At 41.1% G+C, this 25050-nt stretch overlaps 2 protein-coding genes and 2 long non-coding RNA genes across 18 annotated transcripts in view; 1 reads left to right on the forward strand and 3 right to left on the reverse strand.

Moving 5' to 3' along the window:
* VWA2 (von Willebrand factor A domain containing 2) overlaps nucleotides 1-3122 on the reverse strand; it is a 33001-nt gene extending 29879 nt beyond the window's left edge. For 2 of the 7 annotated variants that reach the window (XR_014526627.1, XR_014526628.1), the window contains exons 1-2: nucleotides 2636-2957; nucleotides 1529-1659 (exon numbers count right to left, since the gene is read on the reverse strand). The gene's annotated coding sequence lies outside the window, so the exon portion shown is untranslated. Of the gene's footprint in view, nucleotides 1-1528; nucleotides 1660-1920; nucleotides 2030-2207; nucleotides 2600-2635 lie in introns of those variants that run through there. The other 5 variants (XM_083504788.1, XM_083504791.1, XM_083504790.1 and 2 more) reach the window with 5 other exon arrangements.
* The window catches only part of LOC310707711, a 308528-nt gene extending 302988 nt beyond the window's left edge, over nucleotides 1-5540 (reverse strand). Inside the window, exon 1 of the long non-coding RNA XR_014526681.1 lies at nucleotides 5317-5540. This is a non-coding gene — a long non-coding RNA (uncharacterized lncRNA). The remainder of the gene's footprint in view (nucleotides 1-5316) is intronic.
* On the forward strand, nucleotides 4618-6180 carry LOC310707706. Its single transcript, XR_014526676.1, has 2 exons — nucleotides 4618-4740; nucleotides 5945-6180. It is a non-coding gene; the product is annotated as an uncharacterized lncRNA (long non-coding RNA).
* A 250-nt stretch (nucleotides 6181-6430) lies between these two features.
* Nucleotides 6431-25050, reverse strand: part of TDRD1 (tudor domain containing 1) — a 30295-nt gene continuing 11675 nt past the window's right edge. For 6 of the 9 annotated variants that reach the window (XM_083504768.1, XM_083504770.1, XM_083504769.1 and 3 more), the window contains 18 exons: nucleotides 24672-24848; nucleotides 22331-22474; nucleotides 21875-22046; nucleotides 20920-21006; nucleotides 20065-20241; nucleotides 19613-19720; nucleotides 17167-17337; nucleotides 16056-16310; nucleotides 15624-15746; nucleotides 14656-14766; nucleotides 13559-13729; nucleotides 12790-13044; nucleotides 10929-11039; nucleotides 10240-10353; nucleotides 9057-9224; nucleotides 8141-8350; nucleotides 7894-7940; nucleotides 6431-6691 (listed from right to left, as the gene is read on the reverse strand). In XM_083504768.1, coding sequence (XP_083360894.1) covers nucleotides 6587-6691; nucleotides 7894-7940; nucleotides 8141-8350; nucleotides 9057-9224; nucleotides 10240-10353; nucleotides 10929-11039; nucleotides 12790-13044; nucleotides 13559-13729; nucleotides 14656-14766; nucleotides 15624-15746; nucleotides 16056-16310; nucleotides 17167-17337; nucleotides 19613-19720; nucleotides 20065-20241; nucleotides 20920-21006; nucleotides 21875-22046; nucleotides 22331-22474; nucleotides 24672-24848 — 2706 coding nt within the window. In that variant the 3' untranslated portion in view covers nucleotides 6431-6586. The remainder of the gene's footprint in view (nucleotides 6692-7893; nucleotides 7941-8140; nucleotides 8351-9056; nucleotides 9225-10239; nucleotides 10354-10928; nucleotides 11040-12789; nucleotides 13045-13558; nucleotides 13730-14655; nucleotides 14767-15623; nucleotides 15747-16055; nucleotides 16311-17166; nucleotides 17338-19612; nucleotides 19721-20064; nucleotides 20242-20919; nucleotides 21007-21874; nucleotides 22047-22330; nucleotides 22475-24671; nucleotides 24849-25050) is intronic. The other 3 variants (XM_083504772.1, XM_083504771.1, XM_083504773.1) reach the window with 1 other exon arrangement.

Here is a 25050-nt window from a genome sequence, read left to right on the forward strand (position 1 = left end):
CATGTAGAAGTACTGGTAAGCTCATGTTTGTGGCTGTAAAATGGGTGGAGTAGTCCAAAGATTCATAATCTTCACAATGAAGCAGCCAAACAGGCAAGCAAAATGAGGAAAGCAGCTTATTGATACTTATGCTGGAATCTTATGCACTCCCATGTTGGGCTTACTTCTGAATAAACGTGTTTAGGGAGGTGCTTTCTTTCTTTCCTTATACAAGAATTAGCCTAACAACAACTCACATACATCACATTGAAAATGCCTATTGAGACAAAAGATGCAGAATACATGGCTACAGATACTTACACACTTAATGAAATTGGAATCATCTAGGGCTAACAGAAGAGCAATCAAAGAGCAAAATGGTGAGCAGGTGCACATCTTGTTTGGTGAGTCATTTAATCATCGATCAGCTGATAGTGATCTGGCCTATATTTACTACCTTTTGCTCATAACAAGGCCTTGAAAACCCTTCAGGAAAAATAAAGGAGATCCTATCCCAGCGGACTAGTGTCATGCACATTCCCACTAAACCATCCAACCCATAGTAGTCAAGACATGGCCCTTGTTTTACTGTGCATACAAGATGGTCAGTTATTTGTGGATAGTAAGTTTGTTGGCATTGGTCCAACTAAAAATCTTACAATGGGCTGCTCACTCCCCAATGCATTCTGCCACAGAATCACCCATGAAAAATATATAAATATCCTTGAGGCATCAATGCAATTTTTGATTGATTAGGCCAAGAGAAAAGAGAAAGTGATGAACTGGTAGGGAATATGAAGAATAGGCTAGGCTTACATTAAAGGGAAAGGAATAAATTTTGTTTTCCCTTTGCACATCTTACATAGGACCATTTGGTGGGACTGGCAAATAGGTTGTTCTTCCTAAAGTCTCCCATGCCACTCCAATGTCACAGGCTTCATGTCTGTTCCAGGCATGTTACCTGTTCCAGACTTTTAATTGGCACTGCCATGGTTGAATCTGGGAACCTGGGCTTACAATGCCTATGCTCTACCACTACATCCCTTTCCTTGTTCTGGGGGCCACATTTCTGCCTTACCTCACCATATCGACTCACTGTTCTGATTCAGTTACAGATAGGTAGCCGTGTTGGTCTGCCATAGTCAAAATAAAAAAATTCCTTCCAGTAGCACCTTAAAGACCAACTAAGTTAGTTCTTGGTATGAGCTTTCGTGTTGGTCTTTAAGGTGCTACTGGAAGGAATTTTTTTATTTTGTTCTGATTCAGTTAGACCAGCAGCTACATTTTTTGCAGCTGCTCCCAGAAACCTGCCCCGAGAGGCCCTCAGCAAAGCAGATGAGCACATGTCACTGATAAGATCATGTCGTGGTTGCATTTGCAGAAAGGGATCCATTTTATTTACAGGTATGCTTCCAGGAAGCTGGCATGGTTCCTGAGGCACACAGATAGACAAAGGAGATACCTATCTCCCCATCTAACTGCACAGAGTAGAAACAAGACACTGCTCTCAACCCAAAAAAAGAAAAGAAAAAATGTAGAAATAAATCACCTTTTGATTTTTTGCACTGCAGGCAACAGCTGCCCCCTTTTGGTAACTGTGAAACTAGGAAACGGCTTGTGGCTATTAACATACCATCACGGGCAGCTAGTCCAGGACTGGGAGGAATTGTGCACAAGGTTCTGTGGAAAAAATGGAGAAAGCCATGTCAGCTCATTCGAGAGTATCTAAAAGTCACAACAGAGTAGTATTTTTCTGGGGGCAAATACAATGTAATAGTGAACAAGCTTTCAAGTTCTCCAGAACTCTTTTTAAGGCTGCATGTTAATGAAGTTGGGACTGCAAACTCTTGGGGTTTTGCCCATTTTGCTTCATACCATGGGAGGAGAAGGCAGGACAGCTGCCAATCAATCAATCAAATACATACATACATACATACATACTTGAGAGAGACAGAGGAAGATGGCAGGTGAGTGTCGTGCCCCCACCACCTCAACATAAATCCTGGCTACGCCCATGCTTCATACCCAAGTCTTGCAGAAGAGTCTGGAGAACTTGAAAGTTTGAGAACTGTTTCATGATATTTTAGTTCCGTGAAAATCTATAACTGTTATAAACACTGAGTGGGCGGAGGGATGGTGCAAGACTCCCGAAGCCCCCACCCCGCCCTACGTTGCGCAGTTTCCCCCCCCCCAAAAGTTGCAAAACGTGCCACCAGCTGCGTTCGGACCGTTGCGCGTCTTCAGGCGCTGATGCGGGAGGCGCCCTCATTTCAAAGAGCAATTCCTGGAGTCCCAGCGCCCAAATGCATTGCTGCGGATCGAAAGAGAAAGGATGCTGAAATTCAAGCCCCGCCGGCAGGCTCGCCCTCTGTTACTTCTGTGCTTGCTTTCCCAATGCCAGGACCGTCCGGGGCATTCACTTCTCTCCTCCCCTCTTCATCGGATGGGTCTGCCGGATTTCTGTCCCCGAAGCGCCGCTTGCTTTGCGCCACAGATCTCCAAGCTGCTGAGCGCAGGGCCGAACCATGCGCGGTGTCCCCCTTGCTCTGACCCTGCACGCAGCTTTCATTTTATTTTTGCTTAGGGTTTGCAGCCTCCCTACTGTAAACTCGCGGCTCCCTTTGCAAATCGCGAACGAGGCGCTCGTGGAACTTACCGCTTCCCTTGCGGATCCCCAGACGGAAGCAATGGAAGAGCAGAGCAATCTTTGCAAGGCGAGGTCAAGTTTTATCCCTCCACCCCAGGTGCTCTCTACACCTAGCCGTCCTTTTCTCTCCCCTTTCTAAGTCACGGACTGCGCTGCAGCGCAGGCAGATCTTGCATCGGCCGCTCACCCCCAATAGTGGCCGTGGGGCAGATTCTCTCCTCCGGCGAGGCGCAGAGACAGCTGTTGCGATCGCCGAAGCGCCTTAACGCTTTCCGACGGCTGTTGCGCTTGCACCGATCCTGGACTACGAGCGGGCAGCCAGGCGATCCCAGGAAAGCCCCTTCTTCCCCTCCCAACCTCCGCCTCCCGCCCCGTGCACACTTTTGACCGGGTGCCTGCAGAAGGAGGTGCGAATGACGCGCTGATCGACGCTCTCTTCGCCCTCCAAACCAAGCCAACCTCGAGGCTTCGGGCGGAACTCCAGCTGCTGCCCATTTGAACGTTGAGAGTGGGAGGGAGGCGCTTCCCAAAGGAGCGGCGGGGCGGGTGGCTTCCTGACCCAGAGGAATGTACCTTTAAGGTGAGGAATGCCGGCCAGGAATGTCAACAAGCAATTACACACTGGGGTCAGAGCTAAAGCCAGAGGAGACTGGGGGCACAGACCCACCCTACTTTGCTTCCCTTTCAGGCTGCTGGGGCAAAGCATGTCCTCATAGACAACGTGGATTTAAAGTGCTTCCCTCATTCATTGCCTGTGGTGTGGGCTCTATCTCGACTAATGTTGGAGTTGATTCTAAGGAAATTGACTTGTTTTCCATTTACCAAACACTGGCTAACGTTTGATGGAGCTATCCCAGTCTCATGTCCCCGCAAGTATGTTATCATGAACTACAGCCACAATTCTCAAATCCCCAATCATCCCATGGATCATACATAAATGCATGCATAGTCTCCCAAGATGCTTATTGAACCTTTACACATTTACTCCTAGAAAGCGCCTTCATTGCTGTGGAAAGAATAAACCAAAGGGGTTCTCAAACTGTTAGGCTTGCATCCATTTTGATCAGGGATTCACAATGGTGGTCTGCGGTGGCTGAAGACAGGAGATAGGGCATAATCAAATTAAGTATTCACTCTGCTTCTTAATTGTATTTCAATTGCTTTTCTTTCTTATAGTCTATTATAGTTTGAATTCTATGGAATTCGGATTGCAATACAGTAACAGGCAATAAGTAACAGCCGCAGCAAATAAACTACAATTAAAGCTTTGACTGCATCTAGTACAGCATATTACAACTGCTACAACAGACAGAAAAACTATTAACTGGTGTACAAAGACTCAGGTGTGTGTGGCAAAATGTTTGGAACCACTGACCTAGATGTAGCACAGCTCCCTGCCTTGTGACAGGGGCCCACCAGCTGAGAGACCAGAGAACAGGTAACACTCTGTAACTATATGAGTGAGCTATTACGACCTGCAGGCAGATCCCATTGTAGCAGGCTTCAGCGTAATCTTATCCTGAGGACTAAATAAATTAAGTGATCATGGACCTTGTTCATCTGCAGAAGTTGTGTAGTTACATTTAAATTCTAGCCTTTGCTAGTAACCTAGTCACAACGTGAAGTGTATGATCAATTCAGAGCTGCACTTCTCTGTGATTGAAGGCCATGCACAAACAGGCTCAAGAGTAAAATGTTTCGATGTAAAGAAGATTCACAGCACAATCTTACGGATGTTTATTCAGAAGTAAATCTCACTGTGACCAATAGGACTAACTGAGCAATTCTAACCTGCAGCTGCATATGAAGACCTGACAGCCAGGGGGCGGGGGAAGAGCAGTTTCTCCTGCTTTTTGCTGCATCCACTGAGTTGACTCAACAGTGCCTGGGAACTGGGTCCTTTAGGGACCACTCCTGCTTTGTATCCCATATCCAAAGCCTCCATCACCTACCTCCAACCTGAAACTATCAACAGTGGGAGAACCAGAGGCAGGAAGTTGTCACCTGCCCAGATTCAGCAGCAGTCTCTGCACCTAAACACACACCATCCTAATCCTTCCCATCACATCATCATCAGGAGAGGGGTGAGGATTGCAGACTGGGCGAGTTTAGCAGTAGTAAATAATAATAAATAATAAAATAAATACCGTAAATTTCGCTCCATAACATGCAGTTTTTTCCTCCTAGAAAGTAAGGGGAAATGTCTGTGTGTGTTATGGAGCGAATGCCTACAGATGAAGGGGAATCTGCTGCAGTCGTGAGCAGTCCGTGGCTCGCTTTGAAACAGCAAAGCGGGTGTAAGCGGCTCCTGTCAGCTAGCGGAGCCGGGGAGGGAGAGAAGCAGAGCGGGAGTTGGCTGCTTTAAAAAAACCCCTGCTCTCTGTCCCTGCCTGCAGTTTTTTGCTGTCCGATTTTGGATTAGCCACTGTAGGGGCTGTGTGTGTGTGTGTGCTTGAGCTATCTTTCTCCTCCTTCTGCTTCCCCTTCACTCTCCCAGCGCCCCTGCGACTTTAGAATTGACACTCTGTGTGTGTGAGGGCTCCTTCTCCTTCTCTTGCTTCCCGTTCACTCTCCCTGCGCCCCTGCAACTTTAGAATTGACACTCTGTGTGTCTGTGTGAGGGCTCCTTCTCCTTCTCTTGCTTCCCGTTCACTCCCCCAGTGCCCCTGCAACTTCCAGCGCCCTGCGACTTTAGGGCCAGTTCTCTCTCTCTCTCTCTCTCTCTGTGTGTGTGTGTTTTGACCTCACTGCGTTTGTTGGGGGAGAGTGTTGGTCGCAATTTTTCTTGATTTGTCTCAGAGTGGTTACTATCGTGGTTTCCTTGTCGGGAGGAGGGAGAGAAGCAGAGCCTGCTTGTTTTAAAGGAGCAAAGCCGGAGAGGAGCCTCTCCTGCATTATTAGCAGCATCCTTCTCCACCCCCCCCCACGAGTGCTCCTTGTCCCTTGAGTGCTTTTCCTTCCCTCCCCACTTAAAATGTGGTTACAAAGCATGGATCCACCTGGATCCTCAGGATTTTTGCACTGGGTCACCCCAAATTCACCATCAGATCACATAGCATGTCCATGGCTACAGCCTGCACCAAAAAACACACCCACCCACTGTTTCATGGCGCAAAAACATGGTTACAAAGCATGGATCCACATGGATCCTCAGGATTTTTGCATTGGGCTACCCCAAACTCACCGTAAGATCACATGTCTGTGGCCACAGCATGAACCACAAAAAACATACATCCACTGTTTCGTTTAGAATATTTTTTTCTTGTTTTCCTCCTCTAAAAACTACGTGCGTGTTATGGTCAGGTGCGTGTTATAGAGCGAAAAATACGGTAATAAAAACAAAGAGAATCAACATACATTTTTCCCCCAAAAGGAAAAAGGGTTCAAAAAAGGAAAAGAACAAACAAACCCACAATTCTACTAGCTACAATAACTAAACAAATCTATTTCTTTATGTGAAGTCCTAAATACTTCTGAAAAGTCATTTTAAAATTACACACATAAGAAACTTAAATACAGATTTTTAAGCCAAATAATTGAGGCCTTTATGGGCTGCTTAATGGGGACGAAGATTTAAATGAATTGTCGTGTCTGGACTGAATAATTTCTTAAGAGATTGAAGTAAAAATTCTTCCATCCAGAAGGCATCATGCCTTTAAACTTCTGATCAGATCAACACAGAGGAAGCTGATCTTTGCAACTTGAATAATGATAAAGATGCAATTGGTTACACTGATAAGGGATGAGAGAAAGAAAACAAACACTGCCCAGACCATCATCTGAAGGCAAGCATGCAATCCAAAATGCAAGACAGGAAATAAACCTTGATTTATGTACTTAAGTAGTTACATTCTGACATGTCAACAGAATGTATTTTCAACTAAATAGTTTAAGATTACAGGCTTAGGTTAGAGTGAACAGTATGGATTTCAACAGTACTCAACAACTATACTATGCTGTTCATTCCAGCTCAGCTTCTTCAAAGAGCTTTATCATTTCAGGAACTTTTTCTTCACCAAAGCGATCTTTTAGGAGAAAATAAATCATCTGTTCAAGCTTTGTAACCTATGAAAGGGTAGAAAAAACAGCCATTATAATGGAACAATTTTGTTTTAAGTCTGGGGGGTGCATTTCACAACAGGTAAAACTGGTAATGCTCAGTGAAAGGACCCAACCAAAAACAAAAAAGAGGTATTCCTGCCACACACAAAGTCAAAAAAAATAAATTAGAACAATTAGAACCCTCCCCACAAACAGGCAAGGCCAGCAAAATGCACACATCAACAAAACCAAACATGGGCAGCTTCCCAGAGTGGCTGGGGAAACCCAGCCAGATGGGCGGGGTATAAATAATAAATTATTATTATAAAACACTCCTAACAAAAAATGGAAAAAATAAGCAAGCACACAACACACATACTAAAAAGCAAGAAAAAGCACACTTAGCAAAACCTAAGCTAACTAGTTTGTAATACTCAAACCTGTCTACATCATGATCTCAGGTTGAATGCAAATGCACCTTCTGTCAGAAGGGAGCTTTTGGATCCAAACTCATCTCTCAAAATGAACTGAAATATACTGAAAATCAGTTGGAAAGCTGATGAAATACAGTAACATTTTGAAGTCAATATTGTTTGCCATCCAAATTTCAGCTAGAAAACAAATGCTTAAGTTTTATTTAGGAGAATAAAGTGAGCTGGGCAGCAACCTCTTAAAAAACATGTTTTATACCAGTGTCTGATGTTTCCATAACTGACAGTCTTGCTACCTCTTCAACATCCATGATGCAGTCTGAACAGGGGCAGCCTGTCTTGTTTCACCACCTGAGGCAAAATGGGAATTGCTGCCTCCTGCTCCTGCCCATGGCACCCCACTTCTGCCACTGCTGTGCCCGGGCTCTTGCTGAACTTGGCAGGATCCAAGGTGCTCCTCTAAGTGTTGCCAAGCCACAAATGGCATGCAGGAATTCCTTGGCTCTTGCCAAACTCAGCAGGATCCACGGTGCTGCTCACTTGACTTCTCTGGCTGACAGCAGCAACGCTGTGAGCCAGAACACCTCCTTCTCAGTGGCAGAAGTGGTGGGGTGGGTGGAGTGCCGCCTCTGGCACTTCTGCTGCCTGAGGCAAGCGCTTCACCCCGCGTCATGGGCGGACCAGATCTGGTCTGAAGGTGGATACAAAATACCAAAACAAAACAAACTTGCATTGGCTCTGCAAGCAATCAGGATTTGGAAACAAAGAGAACTTCAACTCCAAATTGAAACTTACTTGCTTTCTCAGCTCCATACAACAGCACTTAGTGTTCTTTACACATCCTGAAAGAAAAACAAATATATATAGCTTCTTGTAACACCACTGAACAGCAATAAGGCTGCCCATAGCAAGGCATTTCCAATTTTGTAAAATAAAGTACCGACTAAAAATTTGTGTTACGTGGTAACAAACTTTTCAAATCTTTATAGTAAGTATGTGGGTAACATTTTAGCAAGAAATTACCTCAGGGTAAATTACTTACGATTCTCAATCTTGCTATCTTTTGCCGAGTTTTCGATTACTAGTTCATCAGCTACATTCATAGTATTAGTTCCAGAATTTTTTTTGACAGTTACTATATGAATATTCTTATTAACTCCTTTCACTGTAATTGTCACACACTCATTCAGTAAAAAACTTTTCAGCTTCTCTGCTGCTAAGATGGAGCACTTTCCATCCAATTCCATAATTCCTAGAATACAAATAAACCTTAAATTCAAATCTATGCTACTGACAGTTTACAATTCTAGTGCTTATAAATCTGACAGTTTACATTGCTTTTCTTAAAATCAGTGCCATTAAAATAATGAAAACTACTCTGTTCATATTTAAATACTCAGTGCCATTAAAATAATGAAAAATACTCCGTTTATATTTAAATACATTTGCAATCCTTCTTGCACATGAACTCTGCCACCACAAGAATAGTTTTTGCAATGTTTTTAAGACAGGGGTGGGGAAACCTCAGACCTCAAGGCCAACTGTGGCCCTTCTAGTCCTCTGTCTGGCGCTTAGGATCTATCCAGGCCCCACCTCTTCCTCAGCCAGTGTTTCTGCCTAGCTGGAATGTGCCCTTGAAACTTTGATAATGCCTCTTGCTTGCCTGGTTGGAGGATAGAGGAGTGGTTGAATGTGTGCAAAACTACCCTACAGTCAAAGAAAACATTTATGTTTGCACCTGCTTTTACCTCTGGCATGTGCCCTATGGAACATTTGACAATTTTAATTTCATATTTACATTCCACTTTTATTCTCCAAGGGATTTCCACAAGAAAATTACAAGATAACATTAGCACTACTTATTAACACATTAAAATTCAAGGCTCTGTATACATGTGAATATATATTCATATTAAGGCATTTGGTTTTTTGACAAATTGCTCTAGCTGGTTTGCTACCTGCAATGGAACACTTGAGTATCTGAAAAGGTAGTTCCAAGTAGGGGGCAGTTATAGGTAGAAGCCTAGATAATGGCAACATTTCCACATTTCCATAGTCTGCATATGCCACTTTGACTTCTGATACACAAACTTCCAGAACGACAGCACGGTACCAAGTGTCATCACCTAAAAAGTGAACAAAATTTAAGACTTACCATTTTACGTTTTAAGAGGCTTACCATTATGTGAAACTGTATATCCTGCTTAAAAGAGATTTCTCTTAAACCTGAAACCAGTAAGCATTTCCCTAAAAGCTAGATTTTCACAACTTAAGGAGATTTGGAAATTATGATTCACTGGACTGCCTTTAGATGACGTGATACCGCTTGATTCACATTATTTGGCAACCAGAAAAGTCAGCTTACTTGTCAGGAATTTACATTACAAGTTCACACCACTCGGCCAGAAAAGATTTAAAAAGACTGCAGAGTGAATAGCATGCCTCCCTAGTTTGAACCTAGACAAAGTGCCCCTAAATGCTGAAATACTATCACTGTAGTTCTGGACATGTGTCTATTGCTCTATCAGTACATAGATGAAAACAGCAATAGGGATTTTCAAGTCTTGGTTGTATGGCCGCTACTCCTTATGTTATTCCCACCAGGGTAGAAGAGATCTCTACAGAGTTAGAGACAGCCACACCAATTAAAGATGCTGTTACTTGTTTAGCAACCCAACTCTGGACTATCTTTCTCCTAAGGAGGCAACTGATTCATTGGACCCAGAGAAAGAAGCGAGGATGTATGCTGTCAAATTCCGTGCCCCCAAAAAAGAATTAGATGCTTCAGATTACTGAAGGGCTGTATGTATAATCCATTTGGGTGGTCACTCAGTTACTGTAGTAGTAAATGTTACCACTTGATAATAGGGTCTTCACCATATTACCCATAGTATACTACCCAAGAAAATGGTTCTTTCCTGTGATACCATTTCATCCAATTAAGCTGTTATGCAAGAACTGGGAGTTACCTATTTTAAACATGATAGTATGAAATTCAGCCATCATCTCCCTCTTGTAGACTACAAGCTCTATAGGCTTATTTTAGACATTTTAAGAAAGTAATTAAAACATTTTCCTTTTTTATGAAGTAATCTTAACATTTTCTAATACACAAACACACACACTTTTTCATTTTTTCACCTGTGAATCTGGCACAACAGGGTTCACCAACTTTTGGCTTGAAACTGGAATCATTCTGAGAATTGCAGTAATCTGCAAGTCCAGTCATTAGCTTATGGAGTCTCTGCAGATCCACTAAAACATAAAAGAAGTGTAATGTTTTGTATCTTCTACCACTCACCTATTCTGATAAAGTCTATGAGCAAATACATTCTAGCATCTAGAAGCATGCTACTTAAGCTAAATTTCCTTGGACAACATATTCATAATAAAGTAGCGAATTTGCAAACCTAAAATATTTCCTTTAGTTTTAGTTTTAAAAGTATGGTAATCAGTACTGCCTTTCTTTCTTCAGTAACTCAAGTTCCCAAATTATAAAACTTTCAACTAGTGCAGGTTTTTTTTTTGAGTCCTTGCACACTTCTGGTGCAGATACGTAACAATGGGCTTCTTCAAATTGAAGTTTAACACACCATGGGGTCATGGTTTTAGAACAATTCATAAATAAACCATAACTCTCCAAATCTGAACGTCACATGGGGAACTTCTAGTCTTCTTACAGGCACTAAAAAGGGAAGGGAATAATGATCATTTGCGACCAGATTTTGTCGTGGTCATTTACATAGTGAAAAACATTGTTTTCTATTATAACTGAATGGGGCCCACATAAAGAAAATCTATGTCAACTTACAGCATTCTGTAGTTCTTACCTTTCATTTTTGTGGGTACAGCATAGAATAAACCAGGGTTTGTCACATCTAATACATGAACAGGCACAGTTTCACCAACCGGAAATTCTGTTGTTGTCCACTGTATGCATCCTGCAATATTACACACAAGTGAAAATTATCTGCAAAGCACTTTTATGTGGCTGACCTTGGTTATGAAAATTACCTGCCATTAGTTTCATGATGGAGTCTACATTACAGAAAAGTGAGACCTGATCACACCTGAGTATGGACACAGAGGATGCATACCGGTGGAACCCGAATCCCTGTTCCCCATCACTTGTGTATGCATGCATGGAAATAGCATGAGGATGCACACAGAAGAAGTGGACAGGGTTATGGAAGGCATGCATGGATCTTCCTGCTCCCTGCAATCACCCCTTGCATTGCCTGCATGCAAGCAGGACAGAGGAAACAGCTGGGGGAATCCTCCACATAAAGGCAAAAATCCACAACGTTGGGCCCAAGGGATGCAATGTTTTGTATGTTTCCTTTCCCCTCATCAGTTTTTATTTCTTTTTTCTTAGAATAACTTTGCAATTATCAGTAATTCTAGATTGTGATCCTTAGTAAAGGGACCCCTGACCATTAGGTCCAGTCGTGACCGTCTCTGGGGTTGTGGTGCTCATCTCGCTTTATTGGCCAAGGGAGCGTACAGCTTCCGGGTCATGTGGTCAGCATGACTAAGCCACTTCTGGTGAACCAGAGCAGCGCACAGAAACACCATTTACCTTCCCGCCGGAGCGGTACCTATTTATCTACTTGCACTTTGACGTGCTTTTGAACTGCTAGGTTGGCAGGAGCAGGGACCGAGCAACGGGAGCTCACCCCATTGTGGAGATTGAACAGCCGACCTTCTGATCGGCAAGCCCTAGGCTCTGTGGTTTAACCCACAACACCACCGGCGTCCCCATTGTGATCCTTAGTAGGCGTCAATTAAATATCCATATTGCTGAAGATATAACAAAAAAAGCCACGGAAATAGTAGTAGGGTATACGTACCAACATATATTGCCAGACAACGCATCTTTGCCTTTGAAGCTTTACAAAACAGATTATTTATGTGCTAATTGTTCTGACAATTATATGCTGCCACTTATAAAAGATGTGAAGCCAGTGGATGGGCACAGTCAGCACTGGACAGTGCTTTTAAATAAGACATACACAACTCTCTCACACACCTTCAACGCATAATTCACATGTACACACTATATACACTATCTCCCCACTAGCTGATCTGCACAGGAAGTAGTGGGGGAATGGATGTTAATCCCTGCCCCTTGTGTTCTTGATGCCGTGTGGGAACACCAATCTTGTCTGGATCAGAAGCTTTTGAGGAGGAAGTTAAAGGCTCCTCTCAGCACATGCAATGTGTACATTTCTCCTGCTGCTAAGCTGCATGGGAAGAGCTCTCATTTCCCCCATCACCCAGAGAGAATGGCCAAGGGCTGCATGCTGCCCTTTGGTTGTCCACCTGTGGTTTACAACGATGTGTGAATTAGACCATAGTTTACAGAAATAGATATGTTACATAGCCTGTTGTGAAGGGAACAACTCTGCACAGGTAATGAATTTCGTGATGTTTAATTTTGAAATCTATACTGTTATTGAAGCATACTATTGCTTGTTCTTTCAGCTCATCTATGGAGAACCACCAAGTTTTATGCCCATTTCCATCAATGTGATAACATTCATCAACAGAAAGTTCAAAACGTACCTGGTGACTTAATAATTTATCACATTTGCTGATTGACATGCTTAACACCACAGCACATTCCCTATACCTACACAAAACAGACAAACTTTATGCAGAGTCTTCATTTTTAAAAGTTAGTAACATTACCTTGGGAATCACTGTCTGTCAATTCACCTGGCTGCACATTCAGATCCGACACTATTTCCTTTTTCAAAGCTAAATTATTCTTAATTAAATATTCGCTGATCACTATGGGACCACTCTCAGAATTGTCAATAAGCTCTACTTCAGCACCATTTGTCGTTAAAGAAACTACTCTGGCCTGAATTTTCTTCCCAGCTGTGAACGTCTCAAGTGTTGTTGTAGCTTCTGCTGTCCATTCCTTATTTATGGGTCTTACACCTGAGGGGGGAAAATATTTAAGCAGCCATTAGGGACTCTTTAGACAATGCTCTTGATGTTACTAAGGCTGCAAATCCCTTATTGTTACTAGAAAACTTGTATCTCAGTAAAAATGAATAAATTGTACTATAAATATATTAGAGGATTTTGAAAACCTTAGGGACCTGTTATCATAAATTTAAAATCTTTTACATAAATATGTAAAAGATTTACATATGCAAAACGTAGGAATATCCAAGAATAAAGACAGTTTCAGTATTTAGTAATTTCTAATTTGGAACAGTTTCTGGGTCATATTTATCCTACACTACTCTGTTGGTTGTGGCTTAACTGTTTTCTTACTCCTATTCCCTTAGGACAATTTAGCCTGATACAGGCTTCAAGTGCCTAACAGATTAACATTTTGGATCTTAGATTCAGGAATACACCTTAAACAGAAATATTGTTTAAAACAGTGTAACTTTATATCTTATTTGCAGTTCAAGAGATTTCTACTGAAGTAAGGTAACTGTACCTGACAGCGAACATTCAATTGCTTGAAATGGGAGTTTCATAAATGTAGATGTAATCTGTCTGATTTTGTCCAGAGTTACCTCTTCGTAGTTTCCATAATCTACAAACAGAACTTTAAAAGCTTCAAATGAACTGGCTTCTTTCACCAAAGCCCGATACCATCTACCATCACCTAAATTAAAATAAGACAGAAACAAAAATCTTGTAATATCCAATAAGCATACAAATAATTTACTCTCTCATTAAAAACAGTAGCCTGATCTTTTGCTTCATGTCTTACTTGGGCGTAGACATATATAGCAGATTGATGCTACCCCTATTTCAAAGCGATACCATTTTTAGTCAGACATTAAAGTTACTCTGTCATATTGCAAGAAAAGTACTAAGACCCTATTCAAGGATAATGGATAATAATAAAAAGAAATATATACATATCAAGACCTATCTTCAGCCCTGGCAACAGCTTAGTGAGGAGACTCTTCTTTGCCATCAGAAGATGGCAGCTTCCCTCTGACATGCCCCAGGGACATTTTTAAGGGAGTAGCTGCTAGGAGAACTGAGAGGGTATTTGTGGCCTTTTGAGTTTAGGCATAAACGCTGGGTGCCTGGGCTGCTGTCTAGGTACAAATGGTATCAGCTTTGGGGCTTCTTTGGGATATTATTAACTGACCTATTGGTAAGTGGTGTGCTTACTTCAATTTTGATACATTTTATAGGAACTGTTAATTCTTAAGAATTATCACATTATGTATTACCATCATTATACTATTGCATTTTTACTGTTTACTTTTTTGCAAACTGTCTTGAGCAGTATTCATATTAGCATTACTAGCATGGAATGAAATCTACTGTTTCGTAAATCGCGACAATGCAGTTCTTGCTCCATTGCTCTGCTGGATGCCTTTCCTTCTAGGGAATTGGGGTGAAAGGAGCCAAGGCCATGAACTGCATGACGTTTCAATTGCTCAGTGTATGTCTAAATGCACCAGGTGTTGGAAGTACTCAGTTGGATACTTTCCACAGCAAACAGAGAAATGTGATTTCTATAAAATATCAATGCAATACAGAAGAGAATGAGCAATAAGCAAACTTACTCACCAGAGAAATAAGCACAGCACACATCTCCCTTTGTAACTTTGGAAATGTTTGGGGCTGTTTTCTGGCAGTATGCTGCTAAAGATATATTGAGTTCTTCCAAAGCATTCAAGCCTGCAAAATTAAGATTGAAATTGCAACACTAACCACTGTCAAAAGTTTAATGAGAAAAGTCTAGAGGCCTTCCTTCCAATATATGGCTTAAGTCAGCTAACGTCTCAACCTTTTCTAAAACACCACCAAGCAATACTGCTGCTACAGAATTGCTACATAACCATATGATAGGAAGTTTGAATAAGTGTACCAATGATGGTGCTGAGTTTGAAAACAGTTTATAAATACAGTCAAACTTTGGATGTCAAACTTAATCCGATTCAGAAGCCCGTTCAGCTTCCGAAATGTTCGACAACCGAGGCGTGGCTTCCGAGTGGTTGCAGGAGCTTCCTGCACCCAAGCAGTAGCCATATCGGACGTTCGGCTTCCAAAAAACATTTGAAAACCACAACACTTAATTCCAGGTTTCTGGCATTCGGGAGCTGAAACATTTCAAAACGGAGCCATTCTGGAACCGAGGTTTTGCTGTATAAAGCTATTGATCAATAGGACAAAATGTACTGTTACTGTTTGCATTCCCCTCCTTTATTGCACTAACGGGGGGGGGGGGGGGAGAGAGAGAGAGAGAACAAAACAAGATGCATGCAGGAGAGTGACAGAATTATGCCCTCTTAATATTCACTGTGCAAAATGAAAGAGGTTGCTCCACAAGATGAATGCTGTCTAAGTATAGTTGTTTGCACAAACAACTATGTGAGTGAAAAAAGCAATGACACACCTGTCAGGTTTCTGAATCATACTTGTTTGAGCAGGCTAAGTGTTGGGGCATGTGACTGAAAGAGAGCTATAGATGGCTGAAATATAAAAATTGATACACAAGGAACAGAACACTCAAAGGGAAAAAAAGAAAGATGTACCGTTATTGTCTAACAATTGGCAATAGAATTTGCTGGGGTTGTATAGCACGCAAACAAACACATTTACCACCTGCTTGGCTGTTAATGTGACCCTTGACCAATCAATTTTGTCCAGCTGTTGACCTATAGATAAATATAAAAATAACCATTAGGAGTTATGTTTTTTCAATGTTCATTCTACTGGTGGAAATGTAACAGATCCCCATCAGCAAACTCTAATATATTTCCCCATTTTTAGTTTCAGAGGGTGATTTGGGTAGACGTTGTCTGAGTATTATAGATTAGGTACAACAAATATGTGATTAGTAACAGTGGAGCAGCAAAAATAATGAATGCTGTTCCTAAATCTGAGTCTTATTCAGTGTTGTAATATTCACAGTAAATTACTAATGCAGGTCAAGTCCTCAAGCTAGTTAGTTTTCACATACTCACCACTCATTTTTTGCAATGTTCCAGTGCTTGTTTCAAGCACTGCTGGGACAGTGGCGGCTTCTTCCACTGCACATCCCAACTCTAAAAGATATTTAGACACATTTATTGTTGGAGTCCTGGATTCATCTGTAAGTTTGACCACAAAAGTTTTGTCCTTCTCATTTATTACTCTTATAGTGAGTACTTTATTTTGCACCAGCTTCTTCATAACAGAAGTTGATTCTGTGGACCAGGTTCCAGATGCTGGCTTTACACCTTGAAATAAGAGACGGGTTTAAAAAATAAAATAAAAAAATTACTCCTTTACAAGTTAGTTATTTTTCTTTGGAACAGAATTTTCTTTGTAATGATATAAGTCCATCAGCAATAAAAGTATATTTCTAAGATTTTCGATCAGGTAACAAATTATCTGCATACCCAGCACATAATTCTCTATTTCATATTCCCGAAACAACAAAATGACACAAAAATGTTCCTTTGTAATCAGAAGAGGCTTTACTAATATCTATGCAGTGTTGACGCAATAACTTTTGCCGCCTCTGGGGAAGCACCAAATGGCTACTAACGTTTTGCCTTTTCTGCTGCTGTGCCTCCTACAATGTTTGCAAGAAGTGTCAGGCAAGTCTGCTCAGAGAGAACACAGCTCTGGGCCATTGCCTGGCATAGTTAGGACTACCAGGTCAGTGACAATCCAAAACCCAATATGAACAAGGTAGGGCTAGAGTATATCACAAAGCTGCCAACTCTAGGAAAAAGAGTAATTTGAACTATGTTAAGTATTTCATACTATGAGCCTCAGGCACAGCAAGCTTTTAATGGTAGGCTTTAAATAAAAGGAGTTAATACAGTAATCAATATACAGACAACTTTATTTCCTATCACAACACTTCCAAAGGAATCTCCAATCTGCCTGGTGCAGGTTGCATCATATTGATGCATAATTGGGGTGATTCTGTATCTAAATTCAGAAGCTGTACCTGGTACAAATTTTATGGCACAGCTTCAATTTCCATTTTGTCTCCACAGGTTAATCTCTTTGTTTCCCTCACTGTTGCAAAAAAATAATTGTGTCTGCTATTCCCAAGATGTATTTAGTCATTCTGTTTCATACCTGCTAAGGTGCACTTTATAGCCTGTACTGGTAACTCCATTAATTTTGGAATGATTGGCCGAAGTTTATTTAATGGAAGGACTTCTATGTTACCATAATCTACATAGCCCACTAGAGCAGTTTTTTCTGAGATGTAGGACAAAACTGATGCACGGTACCACTGTTTGTCTTCTGGAAAATAAAAATACATTTGTCATGTAAAAATTATACGACTAACAACCCATGCTACATACTGATTTTTACTGCAGCTACTGTACACAAGCGGTGGCTTTCATTGTGGCAGTAGAAGTCTGAGCCAATACTAGCCAAACTAGTTCTTCCCTGCACAGCAGTACACATGCTACTTTAGAAAACATCAGGGGCACAGATTTGCAAAGGTCTCCAGTCTCAAAGGATGTTGCAATTCAGGGCCAATAGGGATCCTACTGCTTCTGTAGAAAGAGCAAAAGTGCCAACGACCATGTAATACTTTTAAAGACTTAAAAGTCCAAGATCAAGTGAAAAATGCTCTGATATGCTCTGGTTTTATATAAAATGCCAGACACTGGCCATTAGGCCAACAAAGTGTGAATACAAAACAAAACAAAACTATTGAAGAACTGAGCCTCCAATTTCTGCATATGGGTAAAAATGCTGGAAAGGCCCCAAAACTACCTATGTAAATCAACAGAAAGAACTGAGATCTCATCTTCGATAAATACCTCAGTGGTCCTTTAAATTAGTACAGGCTTATCTACACTTGCAAGCTATCCTTTATCTACTCTCCAGTCCTCTTGCTTCTTGACTCGCCTGCTGCCTTTGAAACCGCTGACCATTCACTCCTGCTCAACTCACAATGACCTAGGTCTCCATGATTCTGACTTTAGATGTTTTTCTTCCTACCAGATTGTTGCTTCAGTGGCTCCAAAAAGTGGACACACTTACTCTGGTTTTCCCTTCTGTGCTGGCATTTTTCATGGACCTGTTGTTGTCTCATTACTGGTCTCTCTCCGTGCCAGCCTTCCCCACAATCCCTCCAGATGTTTTGGACCACAACTCCCATGACAATTGTTCAGGGTTGAATGCAGCTGCACTCCAAAATGTCTGGAGGGTCCCGATTTGAGAAGCTTGCCCTATACCACTGCTTTTCAATCTGCTGAAACACCTGGGGACCCAAGGCTGACGAAGACTGTTCTACATTGCCCCTGGGCAACTTCTTCCAATCCTATAACATTCAGTGCTGATTTCACCCAGCTCTACCATGTACTTTAGAATTTTCTCCCTCTACCCAAATTCACATCTCCAACTGTCTCTTTTGTTATTTCTAATCTGCTGTTTTAACATTGTCTGAAACTTAGTGGGTTGGATTCAACTAATGAATCTCATTAGCAGAAGGCAGCACAAGGTCTTCCACTAGTGCAACAGAGCTTTTCGCTCCCACCCAAATTGGCACAGTAGGTAGGTAGGTCCGGAAGATACACAGAACTGCACATAGGAGAAGAGGGAAGATTGTTCCATCAGCAGAAGTATTTCAGCTTGCCAGATGGAACAATCTCTTTAGCCCTACACTGAAGTTCTCCCAGTATGCTGAAGACTAAACTTCTCATATTTCATCCAAAGCTCTTCTTTCCTTGAATACTCTCTTTACCCAACTTGCAACATCCAACCTGCTGAACAGGCACAAAGTCTTGGCTTTATGTTCAACCTCTCTCCTTCCACATTACTTTGTTTGTTGAAGCCATGCCACTTTACAACATTGTGAAGATACAGCCCCTCTCTGCCCCTCTGGAAAGAATTCTGGTTCACATTCTAGTAATATCTTTCCCTGACTTCTTCAACCTTCATTCCCGGTCTTCTGTTGTCTCGTCTCTCTCCAAAAAAGTGACCTCTTGTTACTCTGACACAGAACATCATTCATCAGAGCTCTACACAGATCTAGCACAAGTTCCTCAAAGCCCTCCATAGCCTTCTTCCATTATAGCTCTTTTCTTATACCAATATATCCTTACCCACAACTGTTACCCTTCCAGTTCTACCACTCTCAGCTGCCTGAAGACACCTGGCTTCCTCAAATGACTGTCCTTTCCGCCCTGCTGTCCGTTATGCTTGTACCAGCACTCTTACTTCCTACAAAAACCTCTTCAAAACTTAAGGGAAGAGCTGTAGCTCAGTGGCAAAACATACAGATTCAATCCCTGGCATCTCTAGCTACAACTGAAAAAGACTTGTGTCTGAAATCCTGAACAACTGCTGTCAGTCACTGAGACAATACTGCTCTAGTAGGACTGATGGTCTAATTTGGCATAAGGCTGCAATCTCCTATGACAGGGACTTGACTTCTTGCATTCTGTAAAGCACCACTCACTAGAGGCATACTTAAGCCCACAGATTTCCATGGGCTTGAACAAGCGAACTCTGTTAGATATAGGCCAACAACAGCAAATCACCATCATCAACAAGTAATTACCTGTAAACTGCGCACAACACAAGTCTCCTACTGCTGGGCAGAAATCTGGGGTAGCAGAGATTGTGTCGCAGTATTCACCCAGGGATACTTGAAGCTCAGTAAGTTTGCCTGACAAAACAGGTATGTGGAAATTGTTAAATAAAAACCAAAATGTCCCCAAACCACAAGTAAGCAATATAAAAGTGTTGTACTTTCATTTGCCAGCAAATGCTGTCATTTGAATACTGCTGGTTGTTTGGAGGTTACACAGAAAGTCTAGGCATGTTGTGGATTATAAAGTGCAAACTAGAAGCTATAAATTAAGAGTGATGTTAAGTATTAATCTCGCACTTCAATGCAAAAAAAACTCAACACCTCACCGCTTCCTGACATTTTTAAAGTTCTGTTAAATATTCAAATGCTACTCCTGCATAGATGTTTACATTTTAATTTAACTAAAAACAAGGACTTACAGCCATTTTCCATCTGCTGACAAAAGAAATCTCCTGGTGTCTGTATGTGGGCAACCATACCCAAAAATGTATCTCCTATAGATGGCAAGATAACCTTGCGAGTTTGACAGCCACTATGATCCAGTCCTTTATGCTCAAGCTTCTTTTCCTGAATAGAAATCTTTTCCACAGTAGAACCTATGAAAAAAGAATCTATTATCAAAACCGGAGTTGCAGGTTTTACTGGTATTTAATAACAATTTAAGTAAAAAAAACTTATCATCCTTAAGAGAATGCAGAATATCATTCATAGACACATTCATCCATCTATAGTAGTTTTAAACAAAATGAGACTCAGAAGACTCTCAATAATGCACTACCTCTCATGTGAACTAGGACACCACGAGCACAGCTTGAAGGTGCCACAGAACCACCAGCTCCTCTTGAAGCTGTATCTCTGCTCAAAGGCTAAGGACTGAGGCAGCAACCCACAGATACAGCTTTACATTAAATTTTATCCCATTTGGAGCTATCACCAGAAAGGCAAGCTCAATATAACACAAATAGAGCCAACTCCCTTTCCTCCAGCGCCCATTAGGATGACCTCTAGTGTGAGGCACTGCATCTTCCATAACCTCAAGTGTTATAGTCCAAGATTCTGGCAACTCAACCCTCCAAATTAAAGCAAAAACAGCCCTTTGGACCTGGATAACCCAGCTGTAATGCACCTGTTAACTTATGGCTACACTCCAAAGCCTCATAAAGATGACACACATTTTGCACCAATAGAATAAATCTATTTTAATATCTTTAGCAAGTGCATGCTTTCATAAAGATATTAATCAAGATGAATTAAATAAAACAATAAGGACTCACCAGTAACTGAGTTTTCCTTGTTGCTACTCCTACTCTTTGAATTCAAACTACATCCAATTTCCAAGAGTATTTCATGTAAGTGTTTACCTGAAACACACGCATTTGTTAATATCCATTCAAAAACAAATCACTGCCAACTGAAATACATCAGATCTACCAAATCTATCTATAAAGTACTACTGTAAATAGGCCTACGGCACATACAGTATTACAGATAAATTGGTGAATGACAGCTTCACAAAGACTAGTAAAAAGGAATCTGCCATGCACACAAACATTCTGCCAAAAAACCAGAGTCCACTACACTCATCTCTTGTAAATTATGCCAAGTCAATATGAGCAGCTACTTCTCAAAACAGTTTTTTGTCTCCAATGCTTTGATTCTGGGCACTGACATATTATCCAGGGGTTTGGTCAAACAGGAAGAAAATACAGTACTCCAAACTTATGAAGCTGTTTCCAAGTCTAGCCACCAGCTCATTTAACCCAATACTGACTAACAGCACCTCTCCAAGTTATATACAGGGTCAGATGCACTTCAGTTTTATTTACTTATACTTGTATCCCACTTTATAGTCCCAATAGGTCCGCAAAGTAGCTTACAAAAAAATCTGCACATATAAACAGAAACATGGTGCCAGGCTTTTCAGGCAGCACTTTTTTTGTACTATTTCTTGGTACTGCCTGGTGTCACCAGGCCCATCGAGGATCTGAGGCAAGCATGACTGAGCAATTAGTTATTGGTCAGTCCATGATGGAACCAAGTCTTCCCTGATATGTAGGGAATGACATACAATCACTGTGCAATGACTCATCCACCCCAAGATGGGATACAATTGAAGTATCCGGTGAGAATCCTTCTAGTTCATGTGTCAGATTACAAAAATTGATGTTAACCATCACTGCTTAATTAACAATTCATTCAACAAAGAATATTACTGTTAATGAAACTTACCAGAATCTGCCAATACAACATCTACAGCAAAATAGGGCATCTCATCCACCAAAACATCAATAACAGTGAATGAGCAGCACTTTCCTATAAGAAATGGAGCAATAGCTTTGCTGCAGTTTGCATTCCATTTTTCTTCAGTTGGGAGGACATTAGCAACACAACATTTAATGGCCTGAAAGCAAAGCAAAAACAAAACACACTGTAAGGATGTCTGGCTTACTGCTGGTCTTTATGGCCATGTGTGCACATGTCCTTCAAACATATGTATGTTGGCCATTTAAAATCTTCATTTGCGTCTTAGTCAAGATGCCAGTTTTGGAGTCTCTAGTAGTTAGTAGTAACAACATTCTGGCGTATTATTTGTCTCAACACACTTTAGCATTTGCATACACAGGTCTGTATTCTTGACACTCTAAATATCTGTGGTAAAGGTGTATTGTGTAAACTTATACTTACACAGGGTGGAATGTGTGCAATATCTTGGTGCAATCGTTTAATTCTATTTAGTGGTAAATTCTCTCCATTTCCATAATCAATATATAAAACCAGAGCACTCTTCTTAAGGATATCCACCTCTTTTATGAGCACTCTGTACCAGGTCTGAACATGAACAAATTATTTTACATTATGATTTATTCTTTTTTAAGAAGAAAAATGATTCTTCTTCAACATAACAGTTGAACAACTACAATGGCAATTTTAATACCAGATCCTTCAATACATTTTTGTGCTTTTAAGCTAGTATCAGATGTAATTTAGAAAACAGAAAAACACACTGGACTTACTATGATTAGTTCATTTTCTGCAGGGAATGGAGGAGACTGTAATTGTGCTGAACTGAAAATGTTCAGTTTAACTGAGATACTAGTTAGTGAAACAATTCTACCATGAGCTGCTAATTCATTAATACTTGATTTATTACAGTTCACATCTTACTAGTAATCCAAAACACAGGTGTTTTTATCTTACTGCTACAGAATTACAGATTTACCCTACATTTGCACTAGGTTATCACAGCTGTGTGTGTGATGTTAGGGTTGCCATAAGTCCAGAATTTCCCAGACACAGTCGGTATTCAGCTCTCAATAACAGAGTCTGGGTGGAAATCAGTGAAATGTCTGGGGAAATCCAAACTTACGGGACACCCATGTTGGCATTGTAGATTTTGGCGAATTTCATAAAAAATACCTTTAAAAACTCTTTTTTTGAGATTTTGGGGGGGAAAGCTCAACAACATTTGTGTCCGGATTTTCACTTTTTGAAATATGGCAACCATGTCAATAGTGCAGACTATTATATCTTCAGATAATACAACCATTAGAACTGCACAAGCAGAGATGGGAAACACAATGGTTGCAGCACACCCCAAATATTTATTGTCCACTCCCTAGTCACCTAAACTGATCCTACTCCCACGTGTGTGTAGTTTTTAATCTTTCTATAATGCTGCCTCACAAATGCTAGTTTTAACCCAAGCCAAAATCTTTATCATGTCTTCAGATTCCAACAGCCCCTCTGCCCCAAACACTTACTGTGTACATTTATTTTCCAACAGTTACTAGCAGTTACCCGCAGGCAGATGGTTGATGGACTCAAAGTAAAGCTCACAGAAGTACAGATTTATCAAAAGTATTGTTTTCACAGTATATCCTAGGGTGCCACAGAATTTTAAAAAATTAAATCCCACCCCAAGGGTTTCCTATAATTCTGTTCAGAGCTTTTTCGTCTACCTTTGCATGTATAGATTTTCTCTTCTATTAGGTGAGGTTTTTGAGACTACTGGGAAGGTTTTATTAGTTTATTTCCTTTTATTGTTCTAAATATTAGTAACTGTGACATCACAGGAAAAACACCTATTATTTTGTGTTTGTTGTGAACTGTCATACTTAACAGATAACAACTAAGAGGAAGATTTTAAAAAACAGTCCTTGGCTTCATCCCTCTAAAGTTAACGGGACCCCTGACCATTAGGTCCAGTCGCGGACGACTCTGGGGTTGTGGCGCTCATCTCGCTTTACTGGTCGAGGGATCTGGCGTACAGCTTCAAGGTCATGTAGCCAGCATGAATAAGCCGCTTCTGGCGAACCATAGCAGCACACGGAAATGCAGTTTACCTTCCCGCCGGAGTGGGACCTATTTATCTACTTGTACTTGGTGCTTTCGAACTGCTAGGTGGGTAGGAGCTAGGACCGAGCAACAGGAGCTCACCCCATTGCGGGGATTTGAACCGCCGACCTTCTAATCGGCAAGCCCTAGGCTCTGTAGTTTAACCCATAGCGCCACCCGCGTCCCTTCATCCCTCTACTTGTACTTTATTGTATGCCTGTGGGAGTGTCATTTGAAGCTATTGAACAATCCTACAGCATTTAAACTGCACTTTTATTACCATTTTAGTTTATATTTAAAAACATTTGACCTATGTGACAGATCTCAGGTGACATAACCCATTATAAAATTTAAAATGTTACTTCAGAAAAACCATCTTGCCCTGATGAAAATTCCCAGGCATAATTTATTCAAGTGCCCCAACAACTTTCATCACCTTTATCTAGCAAAGGAAAATCTGGAGCAAATAACTGGCGTAGAATTATTTTGCCAACCACCTCTCACTTTGGCAAAATTATACAGCGCTGCTCACGTCAGTTACACATACACAAACAAGACTTAAGTACATATCTCATTTTATGAACACCTATACTTTCTATAAATCAACAATGATAAGTTGCTGGCTGCAGGTTCTCTTGGACAGCCAACCACAAACCACCTGGTCCTTGAGTCCATTTGATAATTAAGTTACCTGATCCAGGGTATATTGTCCAACAGTGACTTCACCTTTGGCAGGAATATATTCACCTTGGTTAATTCCATCGTAATCCTTCAATTTCACACTAAGCTTATTAATATTACTTAGAACTTCTGGAGATTTGACTTGAATGTAGAATTCACTTGGATTATTGAACTGTGTTACTGTTCCCTAAATAGAAAGAAAGCCATATAGCAAGAAGATTGTCTACAATGCTACATGTCATCAGTCAGAATCACTGCTGTTTACCTGCTGGTGGCTAGGCTGGGTGAGTGCAGACAATGATTTGTCCTGACTGCAGCTACCAGGTGTGGGGCAGGTAAAAATGGGATCAGCTCCCAGGAATTCCCTAGAACAGTTAGTGGAGCAGTTT

Source organism: Podarcis liolepis (genome assembly GCF_965112155.1).
Source record: "Podarcis liolepis genome assembly, chromosome: 5".
NCBI classification, from domain to species: domain Eukaryota; kingdom Metazoa; phylum Chordata; class Lepidosauria; order Squamata; family Lacertidae; genus Podarcis; species Podarcis liolepis.